At 34.7% G+C, this 12,849-nt stretch overlaps 1 protein-coding gene across 2 annotated transcripts; it reads left to right on the top strand.

The window, feature by feature from the left end:
• The first annotated feature begins 246 nt into the window (after positions 1-246).
• Positions 247-9,291, top strand: LOC138306255 (uncharacterized). 2 transcript variants are annotated; one of them, XM_069246650.1, is made up of 7 exons: positions 247-326; positions 898-969; positions 4,712-4,780; positions 6,446-6,511; positions 7,019-7,259; positions 8,357-8,511; positions 9,156-9,291. In XM_069246650.1, exons 1-7 carry the CDS (start codon positions 266-268, stop codon positions 9,158-9,160), a joined length of 669 nt encoding a protein of 222 aa, XP_069102751.1. In that variant the 5' UTR covers positions 247-265; the 3' UTR covers positions 9,161-9,291. The 2 variants fall into 2 exon arrangements, with proteins under 2 accessions (XP_069102751.1, XP_069102752.1); XM_069246651.1 differs by lacking the exon at positions 6,446-6,511.
• Positions 9,292-12,849: the final 3,558 nt, after the last annotated feature.

Raw genomic sequence — 12,849 nt, 5'->3', positions numbered from 1 at the left:
TTTTCACCATAACATCTTATCAATACGCATGCTGAAATGGAAAAAAAATAATTACACAGTTTCTGAATTACAATTAACATTCACGCATACAGTGAATGGATAGACATTTAGATAATATATGTGACCTAACACACGATCAACGTTCTAAATAATGAATGAGATAAGAAATGTTACGATTGTACAGGTCAGAGCGTGACGTTTCCCGCCATATTGAATTCTATTTATATATCTGAATGCTCATTTCGGATTTCTTAAGGCAACCTCAATGACGACGATGGCCAATTGTTCCTTACTAGTGGCAATATTGTTGCTCGTTTTGAAAGTAGGTAAGGGTTTTACACAGCTGAGTCTTTCATCATTACAATGCATTCGGTGTCTTGTATTTCGCAATCTGTGCTTTAAATGAATATTTGATCTAAAAGATATCAAATGGTATCAAAACTTTCAGTTCACTATCTACAATGAACTACACAAATAACTAGCATAGACTATACTATTACTCAACGTGCTTTTCATGTTTACAGTTTACGGTGATGAATCAACACATGAAATTATATTCACGTGCATAGATAAAGAAGAAACAAACATATACTGGAGATACAAGAATTAATATAGATATACATATTCTAACACATAAAACATTTTAAACGGAAAAAACCTTAATAATTCAGTTCTTCCTCGGTTATCAATTTAAAAAAACATGTATTTGTAGAACTTAGATAAGAACAGAAAGAGAGGCTTCAAAATCGCTGCATAATTGAATACCATGAAAAATAATGGTATAACTGAAATAGTAATTTATTCTTCTTGATATAAAATATTTGATAAATTTATATCCGAGGTATTAAGCGTACTTCTTATATAATATAAACACATTTCATTATTTTCGTATTCCAGAGAGTCGTCCAACAACGACTACAGATCTGCCTACGACGCCGTTATCAAATTCGTCCATATATACTTTTCATGGTAACCACTGTATTGTAATGCTGTTGTTGTGCTGTGTTGTTGTTGTGCTGTGTTAATGCTGTGCGGTGTTGCTGTTGTGCTGTGTTTGCTGTTGTGCTGTGTTAATGCTGTGCTGTGTTGCTGTTGTGCTGTGTTTGCTGTGCTGTGTTGCTGTTGTGCTGTGTTGTTGTTGTGCTGTGTTGCTGTGTGTGTGTGTGTGTTGTGCTGTGTTGTGTGTGCTGTGTTGTGTGTGCTGTGTTGTGTGTTGTGCTGTGTTGTTGCTGTGTTGTGTGTTGTGCTGTGTTGCTTGTTGTGTGTGCTGTGTTGTTGTGCTGTGTTGTGTTGTGCTGTGTTTGCTGTTGTGCTGTGTTGTGTTGTGCTGTAATGCTGGGGCTGTGTTGGTGTGCTGTGTTATTGCTGTTGTGCTCTGTGTGTTGTTGTGTGTTATGTTGTTGTTGTGTGCTTTATTACTGATATGCTGTGTTGTTGTTGTGCTGTGTTGCTGTTGTGCTGTGTTGTTATTGTGCTGTGTTGCTGTTGTGCTGTGTTGTTATTGTGCTGTGTTGCTGTTGTGTTGCTGTGATGTCGATGTGTTGTGATGTTGTTGGTTGTGTTGTTGTTGCGCTGTGTGATTGTTGTGCTGTGTTGTTGTGTTGTGCTGTGTTGTTATTGTGCTGTGTTGCTGTTGTGATGTGTTGTTATTGTGCTGTGTTGCTGTTGTGCTGTGATGTCGATGTGTTGTGATGTTGTTGGTTGTGTTGTTGTTGCGCTGTGTGATTGTTGTGCTGTGTTGTTGTTGTGCTGTGTTGTTGTTGTGCTGTGTTGTGTTGTGCTGTGTGTTGTTGTTGTGCTGTTTGTGGGCTGTGTTGTGTGTGTGTGTTGTGTTGTGTTGTGTGTGCTGTGTTGTTGTGTGCTATGTTGTCGTTGTGCTTTGTTACTGATGTGCTGTGTTGTTGTTGTGTGTGTTATTGTTGTGCTGTGTGTTGTTTTGTGCTGTGTTGCTGTTGTGCTGTGTGTTGTGTGTGTGTGTGTGTGTGTTGTGTTGTGTTGTGTTGTGCTGTAATGCTGGTGGCTGTGTTGTTGTGTTGTGCTTTGTTATGTTGTGCTGTGTTTGTTGCGTGTGCTGTGTTGTTTGTTGCTGTGTTACTGATGTGCTGTGTGTTGTGTGTGTTTGTTGTTGTGTGTGTTATTGTTGTGCTGTGTTGTTGTTGTGCTGTGTGTTGTTGTGTGTGTGTGTTGTGTGTTGTTGTGTTGTTGTGTTGTGTGTTTGTGTGTGTGTTTGCTGTGTTGTTGTGTGTTGTGTTGTTGTTTGTGCTGTGTTGTTGTTGTGCTGTGTGTGTTGTTGTGTGTGTGTGTTGTGTGTGCTGTGTTGTTGTTGTGTGTGTTGTTGTGTGTTGTGTGTGTGTTTGTGTGTTGTGTTGTTGTTGTGTGTGTTGTTGTGTGTGTGTGTTGTTGTTGTGTGTGTTGTTGTTGTGTGTGTTGTTGTTGTGCTGTGTTGTTGTGTGTGTGTTGTTGTTGTGTGTGCTGTGTTGTGTGTTGTGTGTGTTGTTGTTGTGTGTGTTGTGTGTTGTGTGTGTTGTTGTTGTTTGTGTTGTTGTTGTGTGTTGTGTTGTTTGTTGTGTTGTTGTGTTGTGTTGTTGTTGCTGTTGTGTGTGTGTGTTGTGTGTGTGTTGTGTGTGTTGTTGTGGCTGTGTTGTTGTTGTGTGTGTGTTGTGCTGTGTGTGTGTGTGTTGTGTGTTGTGTTGTGCTGTGTGTTGTTGTGGTTGTGCTGTGTTGTGTTGTGTTGTGTTGTGTGTTGTGTGTGTTGTTGTTGTGTGTGTTGTGTTGTGCTGTGTTGTGTTGTGCTGTGTTGTGTGTGCTGTGTTGTTGTTGTGCTGTGTTGTTGTTGTGCTGTGTTGTGTTGTGTGTGTTGCTGTTGTGCTGTGTTGCTGTTGTGCTGTGTTGTGTGTGTGTGTGTGTTGTGTGTGTGTGTGTTGTGTGTGTTGTGTTTGTTGTTGTGTGTGTTGTTGTTGTGCTGTGTTGTGTTGTGATGTGTTGTTGTTGTGCTGTGTTGTTGTTGTGTGTGTTGTTGTTGTGCTGTGTTGTTGTTTTGTGTGTTTGTTGTTTGTGATGTGTTGTTGTTGTGCTATGTTGCTGTTGTGCTGTGTTGTTGATGTGCTGTGTTGTTGTTCGGGTGTTTGTATTAATGTCACATAAGTAATTCCACATGCTTTGTATATGTTTGCATTTTATATAATGATTGTTGTGCTGCAAATATATAAATCTACGGCGGCGTATTAGGGCCACTATATAATTTAGTATCTTGTACGTACAAGTTAGTATCTTATACGTACAAGAAGTATCTTGTACGTACAAGTTAGTATCTTGTACGTACAAGTTAGTTTCTTGTATGTACAAGTTAGTAGCTTGTACGTACAGCTTAGTATCTTGTACGTACAAGTTAGTATCTTGTACGTACAAGATACTATCTTGTACGTACAAGTTAGTATCTTGTACGTACAACTTAGTATCCTGTACGTACAACTAAGTATATTGTACGTACAAGTTAGTATCTTGTACGTACAACTTAGTATCTTGTACGTACAAGTTAGTATCTTGTACGTACAAGTTAGTATCTTGTACGTACAAGTTAGTATCTTGTACGTACAAGTTAGTATCTTGTACGTACAAGTTAGTATCTTGTACGTACAACTTAGTATCTTGTACGTACAACTTAGTATCTTGTACGTACAAGTTAGTATCTTGTACGTACAACTTAGTATCTTGTACGTACAAGTTACTATCTTGTACGAACAAGTTATTATCTTGTACGTACAAGTTACTATCGTGTACGTATAACTTATAGTATCTTGTACGTACAAGATAGTATCTTGTACGTACAACTTAGTATCTTGTACATACAAGTTGAGTTGAACTGCTGTTCATCACCGCAGAATTGAGTCACCCGCCTGATATTTTTCGTAATTAAAGATAGTCTGTCTACTTTGCATTGCTTCAAGCACGATCATAGGTTTATTAATTTATTTGACAATATTAAAAATATAAATATATATTAATGAGGACAATAATTTTTTCACAATCGTAATTTGAAATTGTCGGATTATGAGTTGAAACTGTATAGTCACTTGCATTATTTTGAAACTGACACTGTATAGTTCCTTTCGAGGAAACTGTATAGTCGCTTGTTTTATAGATAAGATATATTTAGTGATAAAATGGATATGATACATCTCCGATGAATGATACGTTTTATCTATTAAAAAGAGGAGAAAACAAATTCGAAATTTTCTTCAGTAATTAAAGTTAAATACTTCACACTGGTGCCATTATTGGAAATGTTGGAGCATTTATTTTACTTCAAAATAGTAGTATAGAAAAAAAATTACTGCCTCCATTATGCCCTAATTCGAACGAGTTACTGATTGCACTGACAACAAAAGCAAAACAAATTATTTCATATGTGTTTTTGTGTTTATAAGACATATATACACACATTAATTATTGTACCTATTTAGTTATATTATACAATATCGTTCTATGCTTTTTCACTGACCATTGCTGATCATTAGATGTTAAACTTGATAAACCAAAAACAAACAAAACGGATTTCCATCAATGATGAATTATAAACATGTATCACTGATGGTAATACTCGTCTTACTGACTTCAATAGTTTATACTCTACAAACTTGAAAAAAAAAGTTAATTTGGTAAAATTAAAGACATCAATTGAAGCCTAACAGTACAAATATTTATCTTATAGATCCATCAAAGCACCAAGGATCATCGCCAGGACAGGGCCAGCACGGTCACCATGGTGACAACACCAACCGTAAGTATCTAGAATAGCTATTCTCTTACCCTGGACAGGGATTTATGGAATGTTAGTTATCGGTGTGAAAGTGTCCTCTCTTACGTTAGATCGAGACAAGCCACACGAGACTTTTGCACGTCCTCATATTTAAGGCAAGTACAAAAGGATCATTCACTCTCATTGGCGTGAAACAAGAGATCGCAACGATCGAATCAGACTCTTAAGCTGTCAAACACTTGGCAAAGCCTCGTGTATGATGATTTCGGAATATTACCCCTTGCCATTGGTTGAGTTTCTTCTGTCTCGGTCCGAAGGGGGTGAAATATTTTATTAATTCGGCCTTCAATACTGTCTAGCTATTAGATTATAAAACTAGTTGTCTATTATGACTCGGTTGGCACTACCAAATCACGACACAAGACGTTGACACACCATGGCCCTTTTAATTTGTAGTTTTGGTGTTCATTCGCTTTTTTGCTTATTGCACAAAAATAGAAATATTTCTACCGCGCAATGTTTTGTTCCATTTTACATTATATTTTCAATATAAAATAGCTTCCATATTGTACCTGCTTAATCGTATTGATCAACGATTTGATATTTCAACGATATTAATTCAAATATTTAACAATGTCTTGGAATTTGTCAATGTTTTACGTTATATGTTTCATAAGAAATGTAGAACAATACATTTATGCTATATTTTGCTTATTGGTCATGTAAAAAGAATTAGCCTGAGTGAATTGTCCCTTTAACTAGTTAACTGTCCTTTGTGGAAGATCAACATATTTTCTTTCCCAATATATCACCGACTGTCAGTTTTCTTGAAATGGCATAACACGGGAATGCAGGCAGTATTACATCATTTTATCGATGGTTATATGGGTATTTTGTCACGTGATATGGTATTTTGTCGCGTGACATGCTTTTAATATACGTGATATTGTAAACATATTGTAAGGTAGAAAATGATTAGGTGAAGGTGCGGCTGCTTTATTAACATTTTCGGGAAAAGATAATTATTTGTATCGATTTGGCCATACTTAGGTAGTGGTTAAATCAAAACAGCTTCAAAATGTACATAATCCACTATAGAACATGTTCAGATTTCAAAAACACCGTGGTAGGGGAGACAATCCAATATGAGCTGGAGTTTGCCTGTTACAACAGTGTTACTATTCACCAGCGACTCAATCTGTTTCTGACATGTCTAATGAAACTGTTCTAAAGGTTATCTCCCTTCACATATTGAGTTATCATAGCGACAAAAATAAAGCATGACAGAAAAGATCAGGCTTCTTAAACACATAGGTCAACCACCTAAGGATTATGATGCACATGGTATAAAATGGAACTATAACTTCAAATTCACCCACGCAGTTTTAAATATATATGCAATAAATAATACCCAATGAGATACCTTAATTTCCCCTACCGATGAACCCTGAAAAACCCTTTTTCTCCGTCCTGATCCCCTGATGATGTATAATGGCAGTTATGATGCAAAATAAGTATTTTCCATCTTATAATTTCTATTCATTCTTGTTTTTATTTATATTGTCCAGTTAGATACTCGCATATTCTTTTAATTGCCTTTTACTTAAATATTATATACTATGAACTATGCATTTGCTATCTATAAGAAACCGGTCTTGCATAATTGTCTGCTATATCTAAATTTAGATGACCATGCCCACATCGGTCACGTGAACAAAACACTGGCGTCACTTGGACGTTTGATCCACCATTGTAAGTATATGATAATAAAAAGAAAAGTAATAAATGAACGATTTCGATGTGATTGGCCACATTTCCTGTTTTAAATCAGTTTGAATTATGTCCCTTGTCATATTTGCCTGTCCGGTATGGCATAAGAATATTGCCTTTGTGTAGTATGATAGAAAACACTAAACAATCAGCAATACCTCAATGTATTATACAAAGACAGTTCATCGTATTTAAGATCATTTTTAACACCACTCTCTATAATATTAAAAATGACTTTACAACTTCGCTCGGTGACATTTATCTTTATGTAAGTCTGATCATAAGATCCAAACTAGGGACAAATAATTTAACTATAATATTTAGCTGAGAACTTCTTATCAACACTTTCTAGTTTAGTGGCTACTCTAGACGATTTCATGCTTGGCGACTGCTTGCATTATTCATGTCTTCTTGCTCTTCATCAACAAATCAACTAAGTATTGTAGTAGATCACTGGATTACCTTGATCGCATTGGTGTTTTGTTACAGTATTGGAAAAAGATGAAAACAACCACATTAGTCCGGTGGTTCAGAGTTTTACTGACTGTGTGTACGGCTGCCTACACCCAAAACACGGGCACCCACAGCCACCCAATGCCAGGTTTTATGGTCACCATGGTGGCGGCTCAGAGAGTTACGGACACATACCAGACGGTCACAATCAACTTGACGATATTATGGATGGTGACGATTCTGAAAACATTTTACTTCAAGTTGAACATTTAGTGAGGTAAGAAGGTTTGAAAATAACAAAAAAGTAAAAAAGATATGATAATCAATGTCTCAAAGGAGATATCCTATACATTAGAGTAATTTCTACCACAATAGGCGATGTTATTCAAATAAAAAGTGCAGCTGTAGATTAACAATTTGTTTATGTCACACGTGGTATAAACTCTGTTCGACTTCTGATTTGCTGATACTGTGAACTTTGACCGAACTACGTTTTCTTTGGTATCACGTCATCATTTGTCAACGTCATTATTAATCGAATGACGTCATGATATGTTATGATCGCCGCTTGAAGTTCAAACTGGTCATGCGGGGTGTATGTGTAACTAAAAGGATTTCACTGATGAGTTTAGTAGCTTAAACGAGTCTTAAACGGACTTAAACTTGTGGCCTGATGATTATTTGGCGGGAAAAGGTGCGGATGTTTCTATATAGTTCAACATTGATTTTTATACTATTGAAACAACTATGAAAAATTGAACCCAATAAGACGTTACATTAATGAAAATTCATCTTAAAGATATTTCCAATCGGAAAAAAATGATATCAGTGGATTCTTTATTAGAATTAGACTTTTGAATATTAAATAGGACCTTTCTGCTGATTAAAATATTACTACACCCTATTTGCATATTTCAGTAAATACAGGTTATCTTATCTTCACCGTATTTCTATCAGCTAAAAGTGAATATCACTGTGGCAGAAACAGGCCACACGATTCATAGATATTGAATATTGAATTTATTACACACTCTTTTGTAACATTTAAAAATAACTCACTCGTGTGGAATAAGTTCAATAGTCAACAACCACTCATTGTGTAACCTCTATATACATTCGATTATCATTCTTTTACTTTCCGAAAATGGATACTTCTGTAATATTTGTTTTTCGAAATCTGATTGAAATTAAAAAAAAAAAATATTGGTGTTTAGTCGTAATTTATTGAGGCAACGCACATAAATAAAAGTTGATTAAGTTGATTACAATTTGATCATAATCAAGTTGATTAAATCTTTTAACATATGGCAGATTATCTTCTGTAAATAAGTAATATTATAAAAAGATGTGACAATGTTTTGTATTTGTTGACAGAACCTCGAATCTTCACAATTCTCCAATTGATCATCCTAGTCCCGAGGATGGACACCACAGTTACCCAAATGACCAACAGGCCGAGGACAGTTCCACTTCACAATACTGGATGTGCAGTCATGCATGTCTAATTAACATGGGTCCATTAACTGTTGGTAAGTTCGTCTGCTCTTAACGTCCCCATTTGTTCCCGTGATTTCGCATATTGCAGGGTAACCTCCCTTGCTGATAGGTATTTATTGTGACGTCATTGGTTTGCGTATGAAAATCACGTTGTGTTCTCTGAAAAGTATGAAGTTAGGCTTATAAACACATGACGTCACAATTACTTTCTACATGAAATGACAGATAACTCTATAATGTGCAAAATACTGCATTTCAGAATATACATTGGAATTTCGAAACAAAAATAAAAATGTTTTGACAATGTAGGGAACCGCGTTTGAGATTCGGTGTTTTTTTGTTTGTTTGTTTTTTTTTTTTTTTTTTTTTTTTTTGTTAATTGTTTACCTGTTCATAACATATTGTAATTGGAATAAAATAGGTTTATTATAAGTGAGATATATTAAACACAGTATAATAAGCGCAGTATCGATATTCTGCCTATTCTGCCTATTATATATATATATATTTTTCTTATTATTGAAATGAAAAAAAAATCAATCATACATTTGCACAAACTTTTACGTCTAAGTATCATGCTAAAAAGTCTTCTCATTATTATTCATTTTTTCTTTAAAAGATAAAATCTCTGTCCTTAATTCATTCGTTTATTTTTTATACCATATTTTTATTTCAGGATGAAGGTGACCGGGGGTCAACTCATTTCCGACTTATATCTATGGTTTTCTGAAATAAATATTTTCAAAACAAATTATATATACATATATATATAACATATTGCCTGAAAAGTGAGTAGAAGAAAAGAAGCGCAGTCAAGAAAGTTCGCCATTTTGGTTGCTATTTATTCTTATTTTTAAGTATTAACTTAGATATAATCTTGATGTAATGGATACATAACACAAAAACCCTAATTCAGCAAGCGATAACCTTATCAAGGGTAAACCATAGCGGGGGTAATAAGTTCTAAATCACCACACTGTCCGACGCAGATACGGTATTACGCGTTGCATAAGTGTAAGTATTTATGTGATGATTCAATCTGATGGTAGTAAGCGTGGTTATTACGTCACTCACGGCACGTGGACGTGGTTTGTGGTTAACTAGAATACGTTGTACTAGGGCAAAAAGAGGCATGCACAATAAACCGTGGAGTGATGCCTTTGCGTCAGACAGCACGGAACCTATGTACATAGTATTTCTCTGAAATGGTGTTAGACGTCAGAAATGAACTCCAGGTCTGAGAAAGGCTGATGTATTGCTAGGAATAGTGTAAATTCAGTTATATAATACGCACTGTTTCTGTTTATTATTCTTCTTTAAAGAAGGTTAAGTTAACTCAAAGTAACTACAACAAAAATATTCAAACTAATGGAAATTAATTATTACACCATTAAGCACATTTTAAAATCGAAATTAAATGACAAATGACAAAAACTGAAACAAAGAATGATATCTCTGTCTATAAGATATGTACTTGCTACATAAGTCAATTATAGTACTGGACCGACGTAATTAACGTTGCATGTATCGTTTTGTGAATTAATGTGTCATATAAAATAATTCCTCCCAAAAGTAGAGTAAAATCTTTTAAAGCTATCTTACTTTCGGTTTTGATAAGTACTTAACGGCAAAATACATTAAATGGTATGTGCTGACAATGTATTGAAAAAAAGAAAGATTTTCATTTACATCCAGGTTTCACTACAAGATTTGACCTTGAAATATCCACATTTCCTCTTATGATATAACAGATGATTTCTTATGTCATTAAAGTAATGAATAGTAACTAAAACACTTGAAATGTTTCTGATGCTTTGAGGTTTGTCCATTTTTCGCGTAGGGTGAATAAACTAAAGACAATATTTACACTTGTGAGAAAATCAAACAACTTGACTAAAATTAATCAAACAAAACAATACCGTGTCTTTCCATATCAAAGAGTTATTTGCCCTTGCATGTATCTATTAATGGTGACGTCATGCATTTACGGGCGAAAAATCGAGATGAGTTTCGCTCAAAAAATGACGACGTCAATCGTAAGGGTCATATCTATGCAAAGATTGAGTAGTGAAATCAATATCACACAAAGGCCAGCGAAGTTCAGGATTTGATCGAATTTTTCCAATAGAAAAACATCAAATACCTTTTTTGAAAATAGAATTATACTTTGGAAATCATGACTTTTCTATGTGATACCATAGTTTGGTGGATATTGCCTCTGGCAATCCCAGTTGTTTCCGGTCATGTGTAACTATTACAGAAATGCCCATTGGTCATCAATCAATTGTTTTAGCTTGGCCACTTCTGATCCATGCTTGACCAATAGAATTGTGAGTATGATTGACATATTAATATGAGAGAGTCACTGACAGAAACATGTTGTTTTTTGACAGGGACAAAGGTGTAACACGGAAAGAGTTGTAAATATGAAGTGTACAGGCTCAGGTATCGGGTGTTGTTATGTACAATAGTATTGACAACGGTAGCGTAGACCATGCTATTGCCGTTTTCATATTGAAATCAAAAGGCAATTGGTGAGAGACAAATCTTAATCGAATCCACGTTCAGTAAGGTGTTTTTACATATATAATTAATACTCAGATTTATTTATTTCCATTGCTATTCATTTAAGGGTTAATCACAATAGTTATACTGATAAATATTTCCAGCCAAATGAGAAGAAATATTTGTTAAACATTTAATATCCTGTATTAATCAGGCCAAAGTAGGGACGATCTGGTAACTCAAATGTCATTGCATGCTTCAATACGTTTTGTGAATAACGTTTACGCATTCGCCCCGACTTTGTCATTGATATTCTGACTGACGCCTGCTTTGAAGCGGGGATGAATACCACGGTTTCCTTCCCAAGACATTCTTTATATTTCTTGCCTCATAAATTGTCGGTAAAACTGTATATTAATTTCAGGAGTGTTAAAGACAAAAAAAGAAAAAAAACAAAAAAAAAAAAACAACGAAACAATTTCCAGCACGCATACGCTCTGAGCAATCATGCCTTTCTCTAGCCGACAGGATCAAGTTTTAAGATTTTTATTTTATACAAATACATAACAAGCATAAATGGACAATGATTCAGTCAATATACTGATGAGCTACATATGCATTGTGTCATCACTACAACGACATCAATGATACTGATGTAAAATAAGAACTAATTAAAAAAAAACAAATAGATTTTTTTCTTCCGCAGCACAAAAGAAATATTTACCCAACATATTCAAGATTTTAACATATTTACCAAAGAATATAAGTAATATTTGTTTGACGATGATAATACCTTTTGATGTATATGTTCAATATTTGCCTATTTCATACATAATATCACTAAATCATACCGATGATAGTTTAAAATATAACATATTTATAGAATAACATACGCGTAGTACAGTAATATTTAGGTTAGCGGCCGCATCTGTATATATATCACCTGATTTATATGACCACTTCCCTTGGGTTAAAAATTACTAAAACACATCATTAGAACGAACATGTTTGCTCTGTGCGTTGCACGGGTTGATAAATAATAAACTGTAACTTAAATACGTGAAAATGAGGCAGATTGATTAAGATGTCCCGAAATAATACCACAAGTCCTTGCCTCTTGGTCGCACGTTCGACTCCCGTGTCCGCTGGTCAGTGGTTTGGATCCTAGTACTCTGGATTTCATCCACCATATAATCCCGACACGTCCTGAAATGACCCATGGCTGTTATAAGACGATAAACTTTAATCAATGAAAAAAATGTAGCTGATGAGAATTAGTAAAATTGTGGCTCTTGTTCACCATTGTAACCACAACTCGGGAGTTAAAAATAAAAAATAACATTTAACACTATGTTAAAATTGTCAAATGTATACAACCTCAATTAATAAACACAAACATTAATTTTACTTGGGGAGTGCTCTGTACACGGACAGGTTACATTTCTTATGACAACTGCAGCGTCTGCATTTGGGGTGAACTAATTTAGTTGGAATACTAGATAATCGTGATACTTTAACCTGTAATCCGGGTTTTTTGTCTTGCACATATCAGACTTTAACATATTATCAAGCATGTGCTTTTTATGTAACTATAAACAATATAGATATAATAAATGTATTACCGTAATTTTGATGACAAAAAGATCAGTTAAATAAATGTAAAGTGTCGCCTTAGTAAAATACCAGTCTAATAACCTAACGGCCCACCTTAAGTAAATGTAGCAAGATAAACAAAGAGGAAAAAAAACATAAATAAAAAAAAAAAATAAAAAAATGGGATTTTTTTTCTTTAATATGACTATTACGTCACTTGCTGTCTCACTAATGATGATAACAGATATTAATACTATGGCACACGTACATAA

Source organism: Argopecten irradians, chromosome 13, assembly GCF_041381155.1.
Source record: "Argopecten irradians isolate NY chromosome 13, Ai_NY, whole genome shotgun sequence".
Classification (NCBI taxonomy): domain Eukaryota; kingdom Metazoa; phylum Mollusca; class Bivalvia; order Pectinida; family Pectinidae; genus Argopecten; species Argopecten irradians.
This window is presented reverse-complemented; position numbering and strand designations above follow the sequence as displayed.